Source organism: Dermochelys coriacea, chromosome 13 (assembly GCF_009764565.3).
Source record: "Dermochelys coriacea isolate rDerCor1 chromosome 13, rDerCor1.pri.v4, whole genome shotgun sequence".
In the NCBI taxonomy this organism is placed as follows: Eukaryota; Metazoa; Chordata; order Testudines; family Dermochelyidae; genus Dermochelys; species Dermochelys coriacea.
In genome coordinates this window covers 13,233,417-13,252,918 of record NC_050080.1, presented here as the reverse complement: position 1 = coordinate 13,252,918, position 19,502 = coordinate 13,233,417, and the positions used below count along the sequence as shown (strand labels likewise).

The 19,502-nt window shown below is 40.8% G+C and overlaps 2 protein-coding genes across 11 annotated transcripts in view; both read left to right on the top strand.

Moving 5' to 3' along the window:
* The window catches only part of CASS4 (Cas scaffold protein family member 4), a 30,426-nt gene extending 27,818 nt beyond the window's left edge, over positions 1-2,608 (top strand). For all 6 annotated transcript variants that reach the window (XM_043495472.1, XM_038370483.2, XM_043495473.1 and 3 more), the window contains one exon: positions 359-2,608. In XM_043495472.1, the coding sequence (XP_043351407.1) occupies positions 359-772 (414 nt within the window). In that variant the 3' untranslated portion in view covers positions 773-2,608. The remainder of the gene's footprint in view (positions 1-358) is intronic.
* A 2,410-nt stretch (positions 2,609-5,018) lies between these two features.
* Positions 5,019-19,502, top strand: part of RTF2 (replication termination factor 2) — a 56,652-nt gene continuing 42,168 nt past the window's right edge. For 3 of the 5 annotated variants that reach the window (XM_043495471.1, XM_043495470.1, XM_043495469.1), the window contains exons 1-5: positions 5,038-5,191; positions 7,666-7,760; positions 7,863-7,956; positions 10,294-10,433; positions 13,566-13,644. In XM_043495471.1, the coding sequence (XP_043351406.1) occupies positions 5,123-5,191; positions 7,666-7,760; positions 7,863-7,956; positions 10,294-10,433; positions 13,566-13,644 (477 nt within the window). In that variant the 5' untranslated portion in view covers positions 5,038-5,122. Of the gene's footprint in view, positions 5,192-7,665; positions 7,761-7,862; positions 7,957-10,293; positions 10,434-13,565; positions 13,645-19,502 lie in introns of all 5 variants that reach the window. The other 2 variants (XM_038369423.2, XM_038369421.2) reach the window with 2 other exon arrangements.

The following is a 19,502-nucleotide window of genomic DNA, read 5'->3' as shown; positions in this document are numbered from 1 at the left end:
CAAGAGTTCAGCCTTTTTAAAGCATTGATTTTTAACTCCAACAGTTCTTGTGACATCCGCTACTAAAATCATGTTGTAAGTGAAGTGTATGTATGTGGGAAAAAGTTAGATTACAATTAGGATCATATCATTTTAAGATCTGATATTTCATGGCCTACCAAAGCTAGAAATAGTGCTTTATAATTACAAAAGGTCTCCAGGCAATGACAATTTTGGAGCTGTGGCAAATCAGCTGCAGCGACGTGAAGAATAATTTATTTTATTGAAACGACAGGAGAATACAGGATAAAGTGGATAAGGAAACAATCTCTGTGTTACCAAACTGAATGTCTTTCTTGTTTTCTTTTCCCTTTTTTAGGTTTTCCCACCTTCAAAAAAGCATAATATTCTGAGCAACCTGGAATTGGCAAAGAAAATCACTCTCTCAGAAAATTGTAGACTGTATTTTGATGCCCTTCACAAGGCCATTAGTGTATTTACCAGCAGTCTTAGCAATAATCAACCGCCAGAAGTCTTCATAGCACAGAGCAAACTGATAATTATGGTGGGACAAAAGTTGGTGGATTCTCTCTGTCAGGAAACTCAAGAACAGGATATTCGGAATGACATCCTGTGCAGCAGCAGCCAGTTTTGTAGCCTGCTGAAGAACTTGGCTGTTGCCACCAAAAATGCTGCAGTGCAGTATCCAAATACAGGTGCCATGCAGGAACTTCAAAATCAAGCTGATGAGCTGTCTAAATATACTTGGCAGTTTAGAGCAATGATGGAATGAAGAAGCCTTTCCATTCTTAGAAGAGAATCCTGGTGAAAACTTTAGGATCTCCCCCGATTTCTGGGTTTTAACCCCTCAACTATGGTATCCTGAGAGCTGAGGAAGACAGGACTCCACAAAGAACCCAAATGCCAGTCTTAAATCAGCCATACCCTGTTGAGGTTGCTGTTGGGCAATGAAAGGTGTACTAAGGCCCTAAGGAAGGTCTACACAGGCTGCGGCAACAATCCTTCCACTCCAGGTTGACAGATTTGGGTTAGTGGGACATGTTCTGGTGCTCTAAAAACAGATGTATAGACAGCACATTGAAGTGACAGCTTAGTCTGGAGCTCAGACTGTGAAACTCAACCCCTCCTAGACTTTAGAGCTTGAGCTCCAGCCCAAGCTGCAATTTCAAACCACTGTTTATACACCTATTTTTAGAGTGCTGGTGAAAGCCAGCTACCCCGAGTCTATCATCCTAGACTAGGAGGCTGACTCGCACGGACTGTGTAGAAATAACCACTATGACCAGGAATAGAATTTGTACTTTCCACACAACAGTTTAGAGTACTATCTGGAAAATGCTGAGTCAACCCTTCCAGTCAATCATTGGAGTGACTTGGCAAAAATTTCCATAGAGCATTGTTATACACTTATTTTATTATTTGTCTGATTTCTTATCTTTCCAAACAAAGCAGATAAATATATTTTTCTATTCTTTTTCACTTGGAAATGTAAGTGTTTTACTGGTTTTCCTGATAACAGACCAAGATATAAATTGTGATACATCGTCATTCTCTCTTTTCCAGGGTATTGTTTACCGTATTTGTTTTAAACTACAGATTTTTTAATAAAATGTCATTTACAGATCTTTCATATTACAATGCTATGAGCACAGTATGGAACAAATTCTGGCAGATGATGTGTATATAGGCCACAGAAAACCCATACCCAGCACCATAGAGAAAGCTGGACTCCCCATACTGGCTCTCATCTAAACCCATGGAGCAACTGCTTCACAGGTCTTCCATGGGAGAAGCTATAATGGACCATTACAGAATTGGCCTCAAAGTTTAGGGAACATGGTCAGCATGTTTACGATCCCTAAACACACATAAGATCCATGCAGGTTGTTCATGCAAAATTAGGGTGAATGTCAAGACAGGATTAATCTGTTTATTGGGTTGCTGCTGGCCAGAATATGGGTGCACAGTAATGCTGCTCTTGCAGGATACATGTGCACTCATTTTGAGGACACTTCTGCAGAGTTGAGGAATTTGAGCCAATGATTTTTGTATGATTTCTCTCTCTTCCTGGTGCTCAGCTATTACAGTGATGGAGGCCATATAAATACCTAGATAGGTTTTTGTGTGTTGTTTTGTATTTTTTTTACCAATTAATTTATTTTTTTTAAAATATGGCTTAAATTTTCAAGTCTTGTCTTCCTTTTGTAGGTACAACTTGTATCGGTATAACTTGCTTCTGATAAGCAGGCAGTTAGTTTTGCCATCATTTGCAGTCGCAATTCATTTGTGGATGCAAAAATTTGTGTGCAATTTGTGCTTGTAAAGAAAATTTGGCTAAGTCTCAGTGTAATGTTCCAACACGCAACAGAATGCATTGCTGAAACAGTTGCATTCAGACAGATTTCCAATGGAAGTGCAAAGAAAAAAATATTTAAAATAATATTCTTTATTTTGACCACACTGTACATATTTTGGCCAGGCCTGATATCTGCAAAAATTTGTTCTCTGCACTTCTGATGTTTAATTTTGTTCTTCTGTTTTCCCTTTTAAATGAGTTTTACAATTTTTGTAGTTCGAAAAACATTAATAAATAACATATTGATAAAAATATAATATACCATTGCAAAAATGATGTGCCTATGTCCTTAACAACTCTCTTACAGACTTAATTGGGCCAAGCAGGAGATGGGGTACTTGGTTTAGGATCTCTTTCCAGTTATTTGATGCAAGAAAAGGGAGTGAGAACAGGAACAAGTTGTGATGAGGCTATCATTGATCCTATCAGTTCAGACTAATATCTGAACCAGTTGTTTGTTCATTTCCCCATATTTTCCTAACTGTGTTTTCTGAAAGCATTTTAATTTTAGAACCTTCTTACCAAAACAAAAAATAAAAACAAACAAACAAAGCCTGCTTTGAATCAGTTTAAATGATGGTATCAATTAAGTAGGTTTTGTAACTCTGAGCTATAGCTTGCTGAAGAGCGCCTAAGAAACAACCACAAAGAAGTCTAATATAATACATGTATAAATCCAGGGCAGAAGTAGGCCCTTTGGTATGGAAGTTTCAGTAGTATTTTCTCTAGAAAGAAACTAAACACCAACATAACTATTACTATTTGTTATTCTTATCAACGAAGGAAGAGTGGAAAAGGATACATGTTAAGGTGGGGATTTTCAAATATAAAATGGGCAAGTAATTTTACCGCACAACATCCAACAGTAATCATTGGTGGGGTTTTAAAGGAAAATTTCATTGTGCTATAAACAGTATTGCAAGCATCACATTCAGGTACAAGAAGAGTAAATAACTAAAAAACACAAGGGTCTTAATATAATGAAAATGGTTTATTAAAGAGACTGGCCCAGGATTTGGTAGAAGGATATAGTACCTTTTACTTCTAGGCTGTTTGTTTAAATTCAACCTTTCTGCTGCCTCTTTCAGTTGCCTATGTGAAACCTAGTCTTAATCTAGTTCTCAGTGAGAGGGTATCCACATGATGACTGTCATCCTTTTAGAGTCTCATCACTAAGGACATTGTCTGAATGGATCTAGAAATTTACTGGATAGATACATGAGAATCACAATGGACCACAATCCTGCAATCTTAACGCTGGAAAAATTCCCACTGAAGTCAATGGGAATTTTGCCAGAGTAAGGGCAGCAAAATTTGACCTTTTTGTTTTGTGAAGGTGAAGGAGATGGAGGAGGTAAAATGAAGTGCATGAGAAGTGTGTGTGAGAAAGACAGATAGGGAGAGAGAGAGACATCACGATTGCTGCTTTGCATTCACACTCACATAAATCAAGGTCAAAGGTCCACAAAAGGGAGACCCTAAAGGCAGTCTGTTCTCAGAGGCTGGCCAATGAAATCTGAAAAAGGTTCAGAAAAGGGCTCATTTTATTTACATACATCTTTCATTCATGCCCGCCAGTGCATGACTCCATTCTGTTTACTTGTTCTCATGTCCCCAGGCCCAGGTGTTTGTCCCTGTGTGCCAGGACCTGTCTTTGTGTTTTATCTGTGTGTGCAAATATGCCAATGTCCATCCCCATGTGCCCATGCCATCCCTGTGTGCCTACATGCCAGTGCCCAGTCCCCTGTGTTTTGTGCCTGTGCCGTCCCTGTGTGCCGACATGCTACTGTCTGGTCCTTATACCTGTTCCATCTCAGTTTGCCAAGATGTAAGTGCCCACCCCTATGTGCCCATGCTGTCCTTGTGTGCCTCTATGCCAATGTCCATCCCCATACGCCCGAGGGTTGCCACCTCTGAGGTACAAAAACCCAAGACATCCAGGACAATCCTGACCCCCATAAAAACTGGACAGCTGGCAGTGTATACTGAGGAACCTTACAGATTTCCAGGACAGCTACCTCAAAAAAGGGATGATCCTGGGAAATCTTGGGCAGGTGGCAACCCTAAGGCGCCCATGTTGTCCCTGTGTGCCTTCATGCCAGTGCCCATCCCCATATGTTTGTGCCATCCTAGTGTGCCCATCCCCATGTGCCTGTACGTCAGTGCCCATTCCCGTGACCCAGGGCCCATCTCGTGCATCAATATGTCAGTGCTCACCCCCATCTGTCAGTGTCCACTAGGGTTGCCAATTTTGGTTGGATGTATTCCAGGAGGCTTCATCACATGACACAATCTGTAATTAAAGATTAATCTTTAATTCCTGGAGACTCCAGGACAATCCTGGAGGCTTGGCAACCCTAGTGCCCATCCCCGTGTACCTGTATGTTAGTACTCATCCCCACGTGTCAGTGCCATTCCCATGTGCCAGGGCCCAACCCCCGGTGCCTGTGCGTGCAGGTTTGGGGTGACATGTGGGGGTCCTGTTGGGCTCTGTGATACGGTGCGTGTTTCCCAGGGCCCTGGTGCGGGAGCAGGACGGGCGCTCCCACCAGCCACGGAACCCATGCAGGAGCGGCCACAGAGCTCCACCCCGGAGCCTTCACCTCCCCCCTCCCCCCGCCCCTCGCGTGACTGGTTGCTAGGGGACCTTAGCAACCAGATTCCCTGGTGCGTCATCCTCGTGCGCCGGAAGCACTCTTAATCCTGCCGGAAGCACGTTTGTTGTTGGAGAGGGGTCGACGCGGAAGTGCAGCTTGGAGGGGAACGATGGGTTGCGACGGGGGGACCATCCCCAAGAGACACGAATTAGTGAAAGGGCCTCGGAAGGTCGAGAAGGTAGGAGTGTGCTCCAGGGAGCCATGGCTGGGGGCGGCTGGCCTGGTCGGCGGGGGGAGGATTGGAGTCACTGAGGGGGAGCTGGGGCTGCAGTCGAGGTTTGAACAGGAAGCCAGGGGACTCCCCCAGTGTAAGAGTTAGGGTCAGGATTAAAAAAGGGAAGAAGGAGGAGCCGAGGAACTACAGGCCAGTCAGCCTCACTACAGTCCCTGGAAAAATCATGGAGCAGCTCCTCAAGGAATCAATTCTGAAGCACCTGGAGGAGAGGAAAGTGATCAGGAACAGTCTGCATGGATTCACCAAGGGCAAGTCATGCCTGACGAACCTAATTGCCTTCTATGATGAGATAACTGGTTCTGTGGATGAGAGGAAAGCAGTGGACATGTTATTCCTTGACTTTAGCAAAGCTTTTGATATGGTCTCCCACAGTATTCTTGCCAGCAAGTTAAAGAAGAATGGGCTGGATGGATGAATGAACTATAAGGTGGACAGAAAGCTGGCTAGATTGTTGGGCTCAACGGGTAGTGATCAATGGCTCCATGTCTAGTTGGCAGCCAGTATCAAGCAGGGGTCAGTTTTGTTCAATATCTTCATTAATGATCTGGAGGATGGCGTGGGCTGCACCCTCAGCATGTTTGCAGATGACACTAAACTGGGAGGAGTGGTAGATACGCTGGAGGGTAGGGATAGGCTACAGAGGGACCTAGACAAATTAGAGGATTGGGCCAAAAGAAATCTGATGAGATTCAACAAGGACAAATGCAGAGTCCTGCACTTAGGATGGAAGAATCCCATGCACCACTATAGACTAGGGACCGAATGGCTAGGCAGCAGTTCTGCAGAAAAGGACCTAGGGGTTACAGTGGATGAGAAGCTGGATATGAGTCAACAGTCTGCCCTTGTTGCCAAGAAGGCTAACAGCATTTTGGGCTGTAAGTAGGAGTATTGCCAGCAGATCGAGGGACGTGATCATTCCCCTCTATTCGACATTGGTGAGCCCTCATGGAGTACTGTGTCTAGTTTTGGGCCCCACGCTACAAGAAGGATGTGGAAAAATTGGAAAGTGTCTAGCAGAGGGCAACGAAAATGATTAGGGGGCTGGAGCACATGACTTCTGAGGAGAGGCTGAGGGAACTGGGATTATTTAGTCTGCAGAAGAGAAGAATGAGGGGGGATTTGATAGCTGCTTTCAACTACCTGAAAGGGGGTTCCAAAGAGGATGGATCTAGACTGTTCTCAGAGGTAGCAGATGACAGAACAAGGAGTAATGGTCTCAAGTTGCAGTGGGGGAGGTTTAGGTTGGATATTAGGAAAAACTTTTTCACTAGGAGGGTGGTGAAGCACTGGAATGGGTTACCTAAGGAGATGGTTGAATCTCCTTCCTTAGAGGTTTTTAAGGTCAGGCTTGACAAAGCCCTGGCTGGGATGATTTAGTTGGGGATTGGCCCTGCTTTGAGCAGGGGGTTGGACTAGATGACCTCCTGAGGTCCCTTCCAACCCTGATATTCTATGGTAAAACAGCTGGAGATCCCCGCTGTAATCCTGTTAGTTACTCTTAGGGAAATAGCCGCAGAGTCTCAGAGCTGGCGATTGCAAACCCCTCTGGAGTTTCTTTCCCCCTGCAGACACCTGGGGGCAGTGTGAGGCTGCAGCGGGTTTTTCCAGGTGGAGGTGGTTCTTTATCTGACACTGAGCGAGCGTGGCATTCTTTTGTGATGGCTTGTTATGGGAATGGAGCTAAACTTCATGCCATTGAAAGGGGCAGAGAGTGCTACTTATTGCACAGCATGGAACTCACCTGCTGTTTACTTTGTCAATCCACCCCAAGGAAGGGGCTCCAACAGAAAGGATGAGAATCACTAGAACAGTAGTTTTCAACTTTTTTTCATTTGTAGACCCCTTAAAAATTTCAAATGGAGGCATGGACCCCTTTGGAAATCTTAGACAGTCTGTGGATCCAAGGTTAAACACTGCTGTTCTGTGATAATGGTAACTTTTCGCAGACCCCTTAGACACAATCTTCAGACTCCCAGCGGTCTGCAGACCACAGGTTGAAAAACCACAGCACTAGAAGACACTCCCCCTGCTGTCCCTCCCCCACATCTTCCTGGTTGAGTTTATAATCTAATATTTTGATCCTGCAGTGGTAACACATGCAGTTACACATTTGTCACGTGTCCCATTGAAATCAGTGGAGCTACTTACATGAGTAAGGGTTAGCAGGATTGTGCTCCAAGTCAGATATAGGCAAAACACTTGTTTCCCCTAACACTAACCTAGCAAATGTGCAGAATCTTCACTGAAAGGTTTTGAAAAAGCATTTTATCAGGTGAATTTGAGCCAGGAGGATGGTTGCTTGTCATTTTGTAGGGTGTGGGTGCTGGATTCAAATGTAAAGGTTTGAACGATAAATCTGCCAGTGGGAAAAATCCATCTGAAATGAATGATAAACCAATGTGTTTTTTTTCCTTCAGGTTGACAAAAATGCAGAATTAGTGGCACAGTGGTACTACTGCACACTGAGTCAAGAAGAATTAAGGAGACCAATTGTAGCCTGTGAGCTGGGAAGGTATGATTGTTTTTCTTTAGCTTTCTTGATAAAAATACTAATTTTTTAATAAATGTAGTTTATGAAAGTCACAGAATTTTGACTACAAATTTTATGTTGTAGGCTGTATAACAAAGATGCTATCATTGAATTTTTACTGGACAAGTCATCTGATAAATCCCTTGTGCAGGCTGCATCCTATATCAGGAGCATTAAGGTAAGTGGATGCCAAAATTTAAATCTGATTCTAAAAGGCAGCCACTTAAGATCTTAAATTTTCAAGTACTGTTCTAGCACTTTTTCCAGTTCAAAATGGAAAGTTTAGCAAATAATTTTGTAAATTCTTATAGCATGTAAATTTAGCATCTCATTTCCAGGCAGTTTGATACTTTGGTAGCAGCTGTGTTGGCTTACAATATCAGAGACGCTACTGCTATATTGCAGGGTATCTGTCTTTATGATATATTGTATGGCAGAGGTATGGGTACGCATACTTTTAACTAATGGCCACATTCTCAAATTGCTAGGCAGCCAAAGTCTGTACCCAGTCTGTATAAAATGGAGCAGATTTCAGTCACTTTCTTCTATACTATACGGATGCAACCTGTGGAAACTACTACACCCAGTTTGCCAAACTCCATCTTGATTCAAACGGGCATTCTTCCTGCCCTGAAGTGGAGTATTGCATGCTGTACTGTGTTGTCTTCACAAGCTGCACTTCTGCTTTAAACATGAGTTGCCCATGTCACCTCATAGAATTGAGAGCTGTAGTTGGGTCACCCTTTGCTCTGTGAATAGCTCATGATTAAGGCTGCGAGATTGTCACAGAGCTGCCTGGCCATGCGTCTGCCTATCAGCTGAGTGAGGATGATGTCGCTGCTTCAGGGGAGCCCCCCAGGTAAGCACCACCCAGAGCCCACCTCACCCCATCCCATGCCCCAACCCCCTTCTCCCTCCCACACCCAAACTCTGCTGCTGCTGCTGGGGGGAGAGACGCAGAGCCAGGTAGGGAGCCTGCCGGTCCTGCCAAAATTCACCCCCCCCCCCCGACCAGCAGGGATCCTGGGCCGCCTGCTGCCACCCCAGCACCAGCAGGGATCCTGGGCTGCATGCCGCTGCCTCCCACCCCCCACCTACATCATGGGGGTCTGCCTGGGGGAGGATGGCCCACAAGTTGTAGTCATGGGTATTTTTAGTAAAAGTCATGGATAGGTCTTTGGCCATGAATTTTTGGTTACTGCGTGTGACTTTTACTAAAAATACCCATGACTAAAACATAGCCTTATTCATGGTATCTTGCATGTCACTATTAAATAACCAATCCCATACTACTCCTGTAACATAGGTATTATTATCACCTTTTAAACAGTGGAGTAAAGAGAGACAGAGGCTAAACTGGGAAAGAGGCTAGTTGATATTGAGCCAATATGTCCAATTTGTAAATAGTTTATTTTTAAATCTTTATACTGTACTGCAGAATTATCAGTTAGAACACTGTTAGTCAGGAATAGAATTCTGAGTCTCACCTGCCAGATATATCACAAAAGTTTTGCAGGTGTAAAATTTCAGAGCTGCTGTCTGGCTGAACTTATAAAAACTTGGTATAGTGTCTGTGACCCTAAAATGTCATTGTCATTATAAATGTTATTGGAAGCTCCAATATAAAATAGAATCATAGAAATGAAGGGCTGCAAGGGACCTTGTGAATCGAAGTCCAGGGCCCTGTGCTGAGGCAAAACCAGGTGAACCTGGACCATCCCTGACAGGTGTTTTGTCCAACCTGTTCTTAATTTCCAGTGATGGGTATTCCACAACCTACCTGGGAAGCCTGTTCCAGGATTTAACTACCCTTATAGTTAGAAAGATTTTTCTAATATCTAATTTAAATCTCCCTTTCTACTGATTAAGCCCATTATTTCTTGCCCCACCTTCAGTGGGCATGGAGAACTATTGATCACAGTTCTCTTTATATATAGCCATAACATATTGAAAAACTGTTATCAGGTCCCCCCCCTCAGTTATCTTTTCTCAAGACTAAACATGCCCAGTTTTTTTTAATTTTTCCTCATACCAGATTTTCTTAACCTTTTCATTTTTGTTGCTCTCCTCTGGACTCTCTTCAGTTTGTCCATATCTTTCCTAAAGTGTGGTGCCTAGAATTGGACATAGTATTTCAGTTGCGGCCTCACCAGTGCTGAGTAGAGTGGGATAGTTACCTCCTGTGTCTTGCAGATGACACACCTGTTAAAATACCTTGGAATGTTAGCCTTTTATGCAACTGCATCACATTGTTGACTCACTCAGTTTGTGCTCCACTATAACCCCCAGATTCTTTTCAGCAGTACTACACCCTCGCCAATTAGTCTCCCTTTTGTAGTTGTGCATTTGATTTTTCCTTTCTAACTGTAGTTCTTTACACTTGTCTTTGCTGAATTTTATCATTTCTTCATATAATAAGCCATAAAGGAAAATGTATCTTCAGGAACACCACCACTTCAACATGTCTCAAGCATCATTAGAACACAACTTAAAAACTTACATTTATCTCTTTCAGAATGTAACAGAGCTGAACCTTGCAGATAATCCAGCTTGGAAAGGTGATAAAGGGAACACAAAAGGTGATAAATATGATGACATCCAGTGTGCACGCTTTATTTGCCCTGTGGTGGGCTTGGAAATGAATGGAAGACATCGGTTAGTATTGTACATGTAACTAACTGGACTTTACTTAGAAGTGTGCAAATTAATATTTTAAAAACTGTTAAAATAGTGGGAGGACAGATCCTGAGCAGCTGTAAATTGTCATAGCTCCATTAGGGGGCTCTAATCCCTCTCCCACTGCAAAACTCCTATTAACTTCAGTGGTGCGGGGTAAGCCCCAGGGGGGAGTCCTGTTGCAACACAATATTTTGGAGAAATGGAATAGTAGCGGATCTGTGAAATTAGAGGAAGTGAAAGTCTATCAAATTATGTTCAAAATCTCCTTACCCATTTTCTTTATAATGCTGATGACCTAATATTCTGCCTCTCAAAATAAATACCCCAGGCAAGAAAAATTCTCTTCTTTAATGCTCATTCATTCTAATAATCCATTTTAAAATTGTACTGTATTCAGTAACAGTCAGACAGGTGAATGCCTAATGGCTCATTTATCTGTTCATGAAGGCTTTGTCATTTTCCTTTTAATGTCAGCAAGACTTTCAGGATGGGGGAGGGGGTGACTCTTATTTAATGATACTTTGAAGCTTTGGTATTTTATTTATGCATGCATGCACCATATCGGGTTGTTGAAAAGGAAATTCTTTCCTAAAGCATATAAAACCATACGCAGAATTATTAACAGATCCATCATACACTTTTTTCTCTTTTCCTTTCTGAGTATCTCCTAAAGTTAAGGTGTAACAGCACTCATGCCACAAAGACAATGTTAAGAATATAGCTCCCATTGGCAATACTGCTCATTTAAGTAGCAGAAATTGTTATGTATTTATGCACAGTCACATGGTTATTTTGGACTGTATAAAGGTAAGAATTATGTTTGTCTTAATTTCAAAATATTTTATATCAAACGTTGGAAAGCCTGAACTATGGTAGGAATCGTAAATTTAGCTAACCTCACCCAAACTCTACATTTTACTTGGGTTCATATTTTAAAAAAATGACAGTTATGTTTAATCCACTTCACAAAACATTTGATTTGAAAATTAATTTGAGAATAGCCCAACATTATTATTTATTTACTATTGAAGTTTACTGTAGTGCCTATGAGCCTTACTAATGGACCAGGGCCTCATTGTGGTAGGAGCTGTACAGTCTTACAAGAACGAAAAAAGACAATTCCTGCCCTAAGGACCTTGCAATCTATAAGTCAAGAGACAATAAAATGATACAGATTGGGGAGTACAAGGAAACAATGAGATGATATTGGTCAGCATGGTAGACAGTGGTCTCCACAGCTTAACTATTGCCAACTTTTTGTTGTAAGCATCATAGAAATGCAGGGCTGGAAAGGACCTCAGGAGGTCCTCTAGTGCGGCCTCCTGTGCTGAGGGAGGATTAAGTATATCTAACACCCCCCTCCGACAGACTGTAGCAGAGTCCCTGCAGGGACCTCCTGGCTCTTACTAGGCTGAGAAAGTCACACAGAAACCTTTAGATGTAGTGCCCACCTGATGATGCTTTTATTTACAGGCTGTGCTTTCTGCACCTGTCCATCATACAAGTAGTCCTCTTCTTGCAGTCCATCAGCAGGGGGGGGCAGGCAAGTTATCTCGCTCTGCTCTGCTTTTCTCTTTCCAGTTCCCCCCTCCCTGCTTCCTTCCCCTGAGGCTTTTATCCAGCCCCAGCCTGATGAGGCAGCAGTTGTTCAGGCTTCCCCAATCAGGTCCAGGTGATCTACCCACCTTCAATTCACTTCCCTTAATTGGAGCTGGAGTGACAGAGGGTTGGCTAAGCAGTTTTCTGCTTAGCACCGTGTCACAGAGACATATAGAATCTTAGAATCATAGAAATGTAGGGCTGGAAGGGACTTTGGGAAGTCATCAAGTCCAGCCCCTTGCACTGTGGCAGGACCAAATAAACCTAGACCATCTCTGATAATTGTTTGTCCAATTGTTTTTAAAAGCTTCCAGTGATGGGCACTCCATGACCTCCCTTGGAAGCCTGTTCTAGAGCTTTAACTACCCTTATAGTTAGAAAGTTTTTCTTAATATCTAACCTAAAGCTCCCTTGGTGCAGATTAAGCCTGATATTTCTTATCAAACTTTCATAGAGGACTATTAATCACAATTCTTTCTGTATACAGTCCTTAAAATATTGGAAGACTATCATCTTCCCCCCTCAGTTGTCTTTGTTCAAGACTAAACATGCCCAGGTTTTTTTTTTTTAACCTTTTCTCATAAGTCAGGTTTTCTAAACCTTTTATCATTTTTGTTGCTCTCCTGTGGACTCTTTCCAGTTTGTCCACATTTTTCCTAAATGCTTGAGAGAGGTTTTGAAGATAGATAATGAGATAGCTTATTGCATGTTTACAGGGGGCACCTCACAAGTGTGAAGGGAAGTCTATGAAAAATATATAAAGAAATTTGTTTGAAAATTTAACAAATAGGCGAAGGAGGCTGGTGGGCCAGTTGATGGCTCATTAGCGAATGAGAGACAATAAAATGGGGATAGACTGTGAGGGGCCTTGAAAGCGAATACAAGCAGCTTATGTTTGATGTGATAGAGCAAGTGGAGCCAGTGGAGGTGTGCAAAGGAAGGGACGACACGGATTGGGAAAGCGATGGGCTAGGAATATGATCTTTGCAGCAGCCACAACAGGAAAAGTCATGGTGGAGAGTTTCCATCACTCAAAGTGCTCATCCTACAAATACCAGAATTTGATTAGTGCTTGGATACTTCAGAGGATCTGGGGAACCGACATGGATCGTTAGCAAAGTATACTGAGGCCTTCTAAGAATTCATAAATTTTTGAGAGATAGTAGTAAACTTTAGTATTCACTGAAATAGTATAAAAATAAACCAAATTAGACTAGTCAGAATAAATTAACAAAGTACATAGCATAATTCAGAATGCTTGATTTTTGTTTGTTTAGTTAGTAATTATAATGAGTCTCAATATCATTAATGCAAATTAGCTATGTCATACTTGTGTTTCTCTTGATTAGCCACAGGGAGGTGTACAAAAAGCTAACAGGTAAATTACTTGCTGCAATCTGAAGTGTTGATTTAATTTATTTACTACATATATATAAAATGTCTGTAATGGTAAACTAAATTTTCTAAAATGTTAGAATCAAATTACTCTGGTTTTATTTTTTCCCCAAGCTTTTGTTTTTTGCGGAATTGTGGCTGTGTGTTCTCTGAACGTGCTCTTAAAGAAATTAAAACAGAAGTTTGTCACCGGGTAAGTTTAAGATTTAAATCTTGTTTTTGCTTTAAAACACATGGGAGTAAATGTGGCATAGTTTGGGTGTACGCATAAATATACAGACACTCTATGCCAGATGCCAATGCTTCTTCACACAAAAATTTCAACAGATGCACATACAAATTGAAGCTGCATTTGCAAAACTCAGATTTAACTTTTCTAGTAGCCTGAAAATAATACTTTATATCCTTTTAACAGAATTGATAGTTAAATAGTTCCTTTGTGATTGTTGTGGAGAATGCACATCTTAAAACCTTTATTTTAAAAGTTAGTTTGTTTTTATAACAGCTAGTCTCCAAAATCAAATGTTTTGTTCATTTTATTATTTTTCCCAAACACTATAGTCTTTTAATTTCAGTTCAAGAAAAGGTTGTTTTTTATATTTGCTGAATACTTGCCATTTGTTGTTTTGTTTTAAAAAAAAAATCTTTTGACCCGTTTATAACGTTAAAACATCAGATAACGTTTTTTCCCAGATTTTTAAATAGTTAAATAATCTCAATACTTACAGTAAAAGACAAAAAGAAAAGGAGTACTTGTGGCACCTTAGAGACTAACAAATTTATTAGAGCATAAGCTTTCATGAGCTACAGCTCACTTCATCAAATGCATCCGATGAAGTGAGCTGTAGCTCACAAAAGCTTATGCTCTAATAAATTTGTTAGTCTCTAAGGTGCCACAAGTCCTCCTTTTCTTTTTGTGAATACAGACTAACACGGCTGCTACTCTGAAACCTGTCATTAGTAAAAGACAAGTTACTTTGAATTATTCTGCTTGGAATGAGATGAAAAAGTAATACTATATATATATTACCTTACTGCGTATAATTTTAACATTGTAAAACAGTCTTGTGTGTTGATACATAAATAAACACTGATGTGAATTCTTGATGAAATTCAAGGTGCGGATGGATTTTCTTCTCTTAATGTTTTTCTAGAAGCAATGATATGAATGCACAAGAGAATTATTTACTCTATTTTTGCTTCTGTTATTTGACTTGTTCTTGAAGACATTAGTGTGCTCAAAAAGAATGTTTTCTTTATTTTACGGTATTCCATTGATAATTTTGTTGGTTGGGTGTTCTTCATTGCTCTGAGTGCGATGCTGTGGAGAAAGGGCTAATGCAAAAACTGGGAACCTAGAGTAGGAGTAGAGAGGTTATTTTACCTTGTTATTAGGCACTGTGCGACTGCTGCTGGAATATTGTATCCAGTTCTGGTATCCACAATTCAAGAAAGGTGTTGAGTTATTGGAGAGGGTTCAGAGAAGAGTCATGAGAATGATTAAAGGATTAGAAAACATGACTTTTAGTGATAGACTCAAGGAGGTCAATTGATTTAGCTTAACAAAGAGAAGGTTAAGGGGTGACTTGATTACAGTTTATATGTACCTACATGGAGAACAAGTATTTAATAATAGGCTCGTCAGTCTAACAGAAAAAGGTATAACACAATCTAGTGCTTGGAAATTGAAGCTAAACAAATTCAGACTGGAAATAAGGTGTAAATATTTAATGGTGAGAGTAATTAACCATTGGAGCAACTTAGCAAGTGTTGTGGTGGATTCTCACTGACAATTCTTAAAATCAAGATTGGATCTTTTTCTAAAAGAAATGCTCTAGCTATCATTTTGGGGAAGGTCTATGGCCTATGTTATACAGGAGGTCAAAGTGGATGATCACAATGGTCCCTTCTGGCACTGGAACCTATGAATTGCACCAGCTGCTAGAAAAAGCTGAAACATCATATATGTCAGCTTGTCTTGATTAAAATTAATATTCATTCTGCACCATAGGTATACAAAGTTCATGTATACAAGATCTAGGATATAAACCTGCAAATTTGCTTTAGTGGTATTTCTCCTGGAGTATTTAAGAGAATAGGACGCATGGTCCATGGACACTGGAATGAAGATTGAGCTGCTGTATTAGTCTTTAACTGGTAACAGCGTGGTGATTACGTGACATTGTCTTGGTTCCGCAGATGTTGAAGTTCAAGTGCAGGGATGTTCACTGATTTGTCCAAAAGTCATACAAGGTCTGAATATAGTGAATAATTTTGATGGTCCCAGTACAGGCTCATGCTCCTTGAATGCTTGTATAAAAGTGTATTCACAAATAGCTGCTGCCAACTTTTCAATACCGCTTTCGGTATAATTGTGATTGTAGTAGGTCTACATCACGTCTTGACTCCTCTGCTGGTTCAATTTTAACTGATTCAATACTATTTTAGAGTTAGTTTGGTAGAACTTGCAACAAAGCCCGTTGCCAACTCTGTCCACATATCTATTCAGGGGATACCATCATAGGGCCTAATCACATCAGCCATACTATCAGAGGCTCGTTCACCTGCGCATCTACCAATGTGATATATGCCATCATGTGCCAGCAATGCCCCTCTGCCATGTACATTGGCCAAACTGGACAGTCTCTACGTAAAAGAATGAATGGACACAAATCAGACGTCAAGAATTATAACATTCAAAAACCAGTTGGAGAACACTTCAATCTCTCTGGTCACTCGATCACAGACCTAAGAGTGGCTATACTTCAACAAAAAAGCTTCAAAAACAGACTCCAACGAGAGACTGCTGAATTGAAATTAATTTGCAAACTGGATACAATTAACTTAGGCTTGAATAGAGACTGGGAATGGATGAGTCATTACACAAAGTAAAACTATTTCCCCATGGTATTTCTCCCTCCCACCCCACCCCCCACTGTTCCTCTGATATTCTTGTTAACTGCTGGAATTAGCCTACCTTGCTTGTCACCATGAAAGAGAAGGTTCCACCCCCCTGCTGCTGGTGATGGCTTATCTTAAGTGATCACTCTCCTTACAGTGTGTATGATAAACCCATTGTTTCATGTTCTCTGTGTATGTGTGTGTATATAAATCTCTCCTCTGTTTTTTCCACCAAATGCATCCGATGAAGTGAGCTGTAGCTCACGAAAGCTTATGCTCTAATAAATTTGTTAGTCTCTAAGGTGCCACAAGTACTCCTTTTCTTTTTGGTAGAACTGGAGCTAGAATCCTGACTCCCAATCCTGTACTTTTTCCTTAGGAGAACAGAGGAGGGGTAGGGTACAAACTTCCACTGCACCATGGTGAGGGCACCCTTTTGAAGCAGCACAAAGGCAGAATGGGAGGGAGGTGGGGGCTCGTAGCTCACATGCACTGATATCAGTATATAAGTGATTTTACCAGTGTAGTTTTATGCTAGTTTGGGAAACCAACATTAGCTATACTAGTGTAACTGTATGTACAGTAGGACTTTTACAGACATAGCTTTGTTGGTTTAAAAACAAAAATCCCACCCCAACTGACATAGTAAAATCTTTAAGTGTAGACCAGGCCCCATATTTTGATCTGCACTTCCTTTGATATGTGGTTAAGACTGAAGAACTTAGAGTAGAGTTGACTGTTCAGAAGAGAAACGCTGAAATCTACACTGAGATAGCTCTGATCCAGTTGCCTCATGCACAGAAGGTGAATAGAAGTTTAGTAAATAGGGTCCTTAGGGAGCTGGTTTCTATGCTTTCTGGTAGTTAATGGTTTGTTTATATTGTAAGCAATAATTAGCTGTATTCCCCTGGTGCAGTCTTTTTCTTTGTGCAGTAGTGGATTTAAAAACTGAAGTGAATGTGAGAATATGAGGTAAAAAAGCTGTTATTTTCTGTATACAGTATGTTCTATGATTAGTGATTGACTATTAGGAATACTGTTTGTTAATAGCTAGTATAGGCTGTCTCTCGAACACAAGGCCTCCCACAATATCGAACTCTGGATTTTACCAATTCCCACAGAGACGTCTTGGAAGCTACATTCTAAATAGTGACAATGGCGACAGCTTCTGTTGTGCTGTGTGATATATTTAAAGACATTCTGTTTTACTAACCTGTATCTTAAAGATAAGTGAGAACATGTTCTCAGAAGAAGCAACTTCTGATGCAATAATGATCAGCGCTAACATGGCTCTTGTGATTACACTGATTGCAAAGTTAAATGGATTTTTTGTGTGTGTGGGAGAAATGTAAACTTATTACAGCATAACCCATAGGCCATGTGTTTGATTATGCTCCCTTTCTTCATATCCAGTATCTAGTTGATTCAATCAGTGGGCAACCTTATATTTTTTTTAAGGAGGAGAGGGAGGGAATAGTTTGAGTCAGATTTAAGGTAACAAAAGAAAGTTCAGGTTACCTTAGCTCATTCAGCGAGATACATATCGTACCATGTTCAGAGGCTTCTGAAATCACTAGCATTTGGAAGGAAGGAAGGGATGACAATTTTTGCATTTCTTGTCTGACAAGGATCCTCCAGCACTGAAATAACTTCATTAATTCCCAGCAAACACCTTGCATGAACCAAATCTCAAATATATTGCCCATCTAAATTCTTCTGCTGTAGCTGGAAACTTTTTAAGTCCTGGTTCGTATTTTGTTTAGCTAACAAAACAAGAAAGAGTACAATAGGCAACTGTCATTGCTGCTTTCCTTTACTAGAGGCACTATGCAATGCTTAACATTTGAGAATTTTTTGAAGTTGTTTTTACACACACAGTAGTTGCTTTAAAACTTTTTCCATTCTTCACACCTCTGTCTCCTACTGCTTTAGGATTCAAGTCAGAGCTGACATTAAAAATGTGAAACCCGTAGAACAACTACGGCTATGCGTACGCTACACAGTTTTTAGTGACACGTCTGTGCCGCTACAGCCGTGCCACTAAACAAGACACAGTGTAGCTGCTGTTTGTTGGCAGGAGAGCTCTTAGAATCTCTTAAAAGAATTCAGTTTCTAAGGTGCCACAAGTACTCCTTTTCTTTTTGCGAATACAGACTAACACGGCTGCTGCTCTGAAACCTAAATACTTAAAAAGCGTTTCATTTGATTGAGTGGTATACAGAATAGTATTTTTGAAAACCCTGGAGCTGCTGCAGAAAAGGAGAAAACAAATATAATATCAGTTAAGATGCCACACTTCTAAAATATCAATGGCAGGATATGACTTTAAGAGGAAAAAGAAAGGAACTGGAAGAACAGAAACATTTTTGGAGGGAGGAAGCACCTTTTGGATGGTTGGACAACACAAAATGAGAAGGTTTCGAGGAGGTGTGTTCCACAATGCAGGATCCACCAGAACAGCAGCATGATTTCCTGTAAACTTCAGAAGGAATTGTGTGATTGTAAAAGAGAGGCTTTCAGGTTTCAGTTGGACTTTGATCTGGAATCATGTCACCTACTAATGTTGCAAATAGCACCTCAGATTACTAAATTTGGAGTTCGAAGGAAGAAAAATTCCTGACTAGTTTTTTTTTGTTTGTCAGCAACTTGGACATGATCTTCACTTTTACACCAGCTGTAGCTCCACAGACTTTAATGGAGCTATCCTGACTGATACCAGCTGATGAGCTAGCACTTGGCATATAAGGGCACTTTCATTCTCTTCCTGTGTAGTCAGTCATTCTACTGTTTTTGTGTGAATGTTTCATGTAGTAACCGGGATAAAAAAAACTATTATGAAGCTGCAGAGATTAACAGGGTGATTTAGCAACAGGTATAATAGCTGAAATTATTTTAACTCTGTTTTTAGAAAATGGCTAGTTTTCAAGTTGATGATGTTTATCTCAAAGGCGTTTAGTAAGAGCATTAGTACAAGTTCCACTAGTAGGTAGACCTTGATATAATCAGGGTCCAAAGCCATTAGGGTCTATGACTTTAAAACTGGGACTGCTGATTTTTAATCTTCTCCTTTATAGCCACCAACTATAAGGCATACAGAGTGCACATAATGTGATCATGGTAGCTCAAGCCTTGGAGCAATTGTGATGCAAC